Source organism: Heterocephalus glaber, unplaced genomic scaffold, assembly GCF_053883595.1.
Source record: "Heterocephalus glaber isolate CG9 unplaced genomic scaffold, H.glaber_assembly_v1.0 deba00001806, whole genome shotgun sequence".
Classification (NCBI taxonomy): Eukaryota; Metazoa; Chordata; class Mammalia; order Rodentia; family Bathyergidae; genus Heterocephalus; species Heterocephalus glaber.
This window is the reverse complement of record NW_028258481.1, coordinates 785,659-791,658: the sequence shown is the minus strand read 5'-3', so window position 1 is coordinate 791,658 and position 6,000 is coordinate 785,659. Positions and strand designations below refer to the sequence as shown.

Genomic DNA, 6,000 nt, shown 5'->3' with positions numbered 1-6,000 from the left:
CTCCTAGGAGCTGCTCCCCCAAGGCTGGTGTCTGTCCCGCCCATCTGTCCCTGGAGATTATAGACCTGCCCTCTGGCTCTCCTCTGGGGCTCTGGCAGGGGGAGGGCAGGCTCGCTGCTGGGGCTCTAACCTCCGCAGCCCACAGCCAAGCCCCTGGAAGGCCAAGGCCAGGCTCAAGGACCTCAGCAGGGGCCACATAGCCAGGTGCAGCTGCTCGGACCACCACACCCAGGAGGGCAGCTGGAGGCAGCTCTGGGCCCCACAGAATGTGTCACCCCCACAAGGACACTCAGGGCCCCCAAGCTCCTGTCACCTGCTCCTGGGGCTCCATGGGAACCACAGCCCTGGCCTGGTCCCCACTGTCTCCTCCCCAGGCCCCTGAGCACAGCAGGTCCTTTGGCACCAGCTCCTCTGCTCAGGGCCTGGCTCACCCAGACCTGCATGGGCAGTTGGGGCTCAGGGCTCGGGCCGCACAGGGGACAGGGCTAGGTCCCTGGGGGCTGTGTCCCCTGCTGGGCCTCGACTCTCTGCCACATTCTCGTGCCAGATGGAGGTCGGCCCCTCTGCTGCCTCCTCTGCTGCGGAGGAGACTGCATGTACCACACACTCGTGTGAACTCACACCCCGCCCCAGACTCCCAGAGCACAAGGACTGGCCATGCTCACCACGTCCCGGCTTTCCAGGGACTCAGTTTAATCTCAGCACACTGGGAGCCCTGGGGGCCACCCCCATCCGTGCCCACGCAGGTTGGTGGCTGTGGTGTGGCAGGCCTGTGCGCATGTCCCTCCAGGAGCGGGCATTTGGGCGGCGAGCCCGGCCCTGCTGGAAGCGACTGTCCTGCTTCCCAGGGGCCTGGGCCGGGCTCGGGCCTTTGCAGTGGCTGGGACATCTCTGTGGGCTGGGGCAGCTGGGACAGGGCAGCATCCCTGCAGCTTCGGAGGCTCCTGTGGGTGCTCGGCTGCCACACTCAAGGTCCACGGGCCCTGTGCTGCCCTGCCCACCCACAGTCTGGCCCCGAGTCTGCAGGGTCCCTGCCCCTGGGCCCCGCCTTTTCCCTGGGCCGCTGCTCGATGCACAGCTGGGTCCTGCCGTCCCGGGAAGGCCTCAGCCCCACGAAGGTGACCTGGGTGGCAGGAGGTAGGGGGACCTCTGGGAGCCGGGCCGGGGCCTCCCTAGGCTGCGCTGATGTCATCATAATCCTCGGAGGAGGAGTCCAGCTGGGGGCTGGGGGGACCTGGGGGGAGACTCGGGTCAGGGGCCCGTGTCTACTCCCCAGACGCCATGAGACAGCACTGCGGCCTCTCTGGGCTGCCCTCTCTGGGCCAGACTGACCCGTGGGCAGAGCCTCACCGTCACCATGGGGCTGGGCCCCTCTGGCTGTCGCAGTGTGCGTGATGAGCAACAGTGCGGGCCCCGGTGCGACTGCAGCCTTCACAGGGCCAGCTGGGTCCCAGCTTCCCGGGTCTCTGTCTTTCTACCCCTTCCCTCCCAGCCCTGCCCTTCACCCCACCCAGGGCTGACAGTGCCCACTCCAGCGGTCCCCTCTGTCCCCTCCCCTGCCCAGCACCTGGACACTCAAACTGCTCCGTGGAGGGGGCCTGGGGTGGCGACCGGAAGTTCTGGTACCACTCCCCGGAGGAGGTGCTGGAGCTGTTGTCCTCAGGGGGCCCTGTGGAACCCCAGGCCAGCAAGTCACCTCAGCCAGCACACGACAGCCAGCGCCAGAGCCCGGGGACGCAGGAGAGCCACATCCGCAGCCTGACCCGGGAGGACGCAAGGCCCAGAGACGGGGCAGATGGGCAACGCCACATGGCAAGGCTGGGTCTGCCTGGCTCGGGCTCCAGTGTGGGGCTTCCTCCCACCAGGCTCCAGGCCTGGGTCGCAGGACTCACCGCCACCTGGGAAAGGCATCTGGGGCCCTGCCAGCTCCAGGCCCGGGCTCTGCTCCAGGGGAAACGCGCGGAGGCTCCAGGGCAGTGCCTTGCTGCTGGGGCTGTTGGAGTAGTCCTCGCCGGAAGACGTGCTGGACCCACTGTCATCCCCATGGCGACGCTGAGGGTTCCCCAGGGCGGCATCTGTGGCACAGGGTCCCGGCAAGGCAGCCAGCACAGGGGGAACCTGCAGCTCTTCAAGTCCTGGCCAGGAATGGAGACAGTGAGGACCAAAGCGGCGACCCAGCAAGAGCGCCCCACAGCGGGCTGCAGGAGGGACTTGCATGGAGGATGGCGGGCTGGCAGCTGCAGGAGGCTGGGGCTCGGGGCTGGAGCAGGGCCAGCGTCCCCTTCCCTCCACAGCCTCCCTCCAGCACCCTCACCCTCCTCCAAAGGCGGCATCCGGAACCGGCTCTGCTGGGCCTCCTCCTCTGTGACTCGGTACCGCTGAGAATCTGCAGGAGGCAGGGCGGAGTGGGGAGGGCACAGCTGCTCCCCCAGCCCAGGTGTCAGGCCCAGCCCCAGCCCCGAGGATGGCAGGACCACCTGGCTTCCCTCCCGGGCCCAGAAACGGGCCACTGCGCATCCTTTGAGAGCCTCCTGGGACGGAAGCCGGGAGGTCTGGATGTGGGCTCTGTGGCCCTCCGGCCTCCAATCAGAGACCCAGAGTCTGGGCGCCTTGGGTGCCCGGCAGCTGGGACTGGCTCCGTGGAGCCGGCACTGCTGCCTTTGGTCCCAACACACGGACACCTGGTTCCCGTGGCTCCCGAACACCAGTGCACAGGGTGGCAGCAGTGCAGCCCTCTGTGTCCCACTTGGATCCCCAGGGCCAGCAGGGAGGGCAGGGGCGCTGGCTGTAGCTGGACCCGCAGCTGCCCAGGGTGCAGCACCCGCCCGTCCCCTCCAGCCAGCGGGTCTGTGCTGGGTGTGGGACGTGCATGGATGAGCTGGGCAGCCTGAGTGTGGCCTCGCGCTGGCTGCTGTGGGCCCTGTGGTGGGTGAGCCATCCTGGACCACAAGGACCAGAGTGACGTCTCAGGGACCCCCAGGGGCAGACGAAGAGGCCCAGCCCCTGGCTTCTAGGGACCCTGTCCTTGCAGGTCTCTGAACACAGCCAGACTCCCACGCCATCCGAAATTCGTGTCTGGCTCCCTCATCCTATCCCCGGGGCCCGAGCCAGGGGCGACAGCGGGAGGTGGGGCAGGGCACAGGGTGCCCTGCAGAGGACAGAGGCAGCGCCTTCCAGGGAGTGTCCGCCCTGGTCGTGGTGGCAACGGACAGACAGACAGACAGTGCGGTCCCAGTGGGAGGCACCAGGGGCCCAACGTCCAGGTAGGCAGTGGGGCGAGGAGGCCTCTGGCACTCACTGTAGAAGGTGGTCAGGGCCATGGGCGGCTGCGCACTGAAGTCGTAGTGCTCATAGTCGGAGCCGGAGCTGGAGTCAGAGTCCTTGGGGCACACGGCCCGGCCTTGGGCCAGTGGCTGGGGAACTGGGGAGGGAAGAGGGTGGCTGGGCGGCCGAGGGCAGGATGGCACTGCCAGGGGCAGAAAATCGTGGGCAGAGGGCCACTGAGTGCAGGTGGCAGAAGGCAGGCTGAGGCAGGAGCCGTGGGCCAACCACGGCTGGAACCTGCAGGCCCCTCGAAACTCCAACATGGGAAGCTAAGGCCTGTTTACACACCTAGCCAACTGTTCCAATTAATGGATCCCATTAACCCTCATCGTGAGTCTTCAAGGGAAACCGAGGCATGGTGTGGTCTCACCATGCCCTGGGAAGGGACTGCCCAGCCTGGACTCAGGCTGCCCCGGGGTCACTCAGGCAGTGGCTGCCCCCGCCCAGCTCCTCACGATGCTGCATCTGCATCTCTTTCAAAGAGCCCCGACGCCGGGTGGGTTTGTGTCGTTGGACACAAATAGATCCAACCCCAGCACAAGCAATGAAACTCAAACTCCTGAATCTGCACTGCACACCCCAAAGGGTGGAAAAGCGATCCCACTTTCTGCTCAAAAGCCGAGACATGAAATCACTTCCCAGGGAAATCTCCACGGGGCCCTGCGGCAGCCAACTGGGCAGCACTGGGAGAAGTGACGATGTCACGGGCGACCAGCACAGCAGAGCTCAGCGCTGAGCCTGCACGCAGGCGTGGGGCAGCCGAGGCCCTAAGGACAGAGCTGGAAGGCCGGCACCCTGGGAGCAGAGCGGGCCGGGGCTGTGGGGCCGGGTGCCCTAGCTGGCTGCCACTGTGACCCAGGCTCAGAGCCTCTGCCTGTCCGCCCCTGCCCGGGACAGCAATGTCCTACCTTCTTCTTTGGGGATGACGCCGGCTACGGCGTGGTAGCTATTGCTCTCTGCTGGGGTGGCGGTGGGGAGGAGGTGCCGGTGATTCTGGGCCGCAGGGAGGGCTGCGGGGCAGAGGGGCAGGGCACCCACAAGGCGGTTTTTGGCCCAATCCCAGTGTACTGGGGTCAGCCTCAGCCAGACCCCATCTGCAACACACACACGCACTCACACGCACTCACACGCACACTCAGACTGGCCGATCCTCCCGGGAGCCCACCCTGCTGGGTCCACGCCCTCTGGGCCTGCTGGGGAGACCCTCGAGGCCCTGGGAGCCCTGCTGGTTCCACCAGGTCCCGGCTGGGCACCCGGCCCTGCGCCTCCTGGCCCGAGCCTCTCCCGTGCCTGGAGAACTCCCACCCACCGTACTTCCCCTTCACTCTCAGCAGCAGAAGGGCGACGGAGACCAGCGCGCCGAGGAGGAGGACGCCCAGGACGATGCTGGGGATGAGCAGCACCAGGTCCCGGGACCCCTTGCCCTCCGTCTCCACCACCACCGGAGATTCTGAAAACAGGAACCACTCAGGGAGGACAGGGAGCGGACAGAGGCCTCTCCGCACCCCGCTTGCCTTCTGCCTCTCAGCAGCTGACCCGCTGCCCTTCTCCACCCTCCTCCCGCTTCCTTTGTTCCCCATCTGCTTTTGGACGCCTGGTGTAGAGCAGGAGCTCAGCAAACCCACAGTGAGTTTACTGCCCGCTACCGGCCGGGCCCGTGGGGCTTTCTCCCTCAGCCTTCGGCTCCTTGCCGTGTTTTGTGTCCAGATGTCCCCCAGGGCCTCGTGTCCTGCTGCAAGGTGACTACGTGGCGGGGCCTGGAGGAGGAGGCGGTCCCTGGGCGAGCCCTCAAGGCCCTGTCCTCCAGGCAGCACCCCCTCCTGCTGCTTCCTGTCCACCACGCCCTAAGCTGCTGTCCTCTGCCAGACCCCTCCACCGAGGCTTCCTGCCTGGAGCCAGCCGACCCCCGACTGCATCCCTAAAATCCATGACCTGAGACCACCCGCTCATCCTTGGCTTTGTGGGTGTCCGGTGTTGTCCCTGAACAGGAAGGTGACTAAGACGCTGCTCAGCAGACAGTCACTGAGCACTGCGAGTGCTGGGCCCTCGGCCCTGGGAAGCAGCGTGGCAGCAGCTCACTGCCTGGGGGCTCTGTCTCGGGGCCCAGAGGGCGGGCAGAGGCGGGGGCATCGGCCCGAGGGCACCTTGCTTTCTCCAGGGAGGGCGCCCAGGAGAGCTCCACGCAGCTGCCCTGGCCCTCACCCCTGCTGCGGGCAGAGGTGGCGGAGACATGGGGCCACTTGCTCCTCGAAGGCAGAAGTCCTAGGTCGGCCTGGGGAAGGGCAGGGATGGCGGCCGGGCAAGACTGACCTCCCTGGCCTCCTTCGCGCCTCCCTTTCGGTCTGCAGAGGCAGCAGCTTGGGGCGGCGGTGGGTCTGCAGCCGGAAGCGTGTATGTGAGGGGCATCTAGGGTCCCTGTCCCTAACCTGCCTCAGGAAGGGCCTCGGTGCTTCTGGTCCTGCAGGCGCTCACCCTACAGCCTGCGGTTCCCACACCTCTGGGCCCACCCCGGGCCCGGCAGCAGCCGCTCTGAGGGTCTGCGACACGCCCACCCGGAGCTGTGTTAAAGTGGATTCCCTGAAGCCGCAGAGCGGTGCCGGTGCGGTGCCGGGAGAGGAGTCTGCCACAACTGCGCCTCGAAGTCAGGAGGCTGAGGCTCAGCGAGGGGCACAGCTG

At 66.9% G+C, this 6,000-nt stretch overlaps 1 protein-coding gene across 4 annotated transcripts in view; it reads right to left on the bottom strand.

Annotated features, from left to right (window-relative positions):
• Positions 1-660: 660 nt before the first annotated feature.
• The window catches only part of Cd6 (CD6 molecule), a 29,581-nt gene continuing 24,241 nt past the window's right edge, over positions 661-6,000 (bottom strand). For 2 of the 4 annotated variants that reach the window (XM_087203722.1, XM_087203725.1), the window contains 7 exons: positions 4,634-4,774; positions 4,233-4,334; positions 3,299-3,421; positions 2,315-2,386; positions 1,893-2,135; positions 1,568-1,669; positions 661-1,234 (listed from right to left, as the gene is read on the bottom strand). In XM_087203722.1, the coding sequence (XP_087059848.1) occupies positions 1,173-1,234; positions 1,568-1,669; positions 1,893-2,135; positions 2,315-2,386; positions 3,299-3,421; positions 4,233-4,334; positions 4,634-4,774 (845 nt within the window). In that variant the 3' untranslated portion in view covers positions 661-1,172. The remainder of the gene's footprint in view (positions 1,235-1,567; positions 1,670-1,892; positions 2,136-2,314; positions 2,387-3,298; positions 3,422-4,232; positions 4,335-4,633; positions 4,775-6,000) is intronic. The other 2 variants (XM_087203723.1, XM_087203724.1) reach the window with 2 other exon arrangements.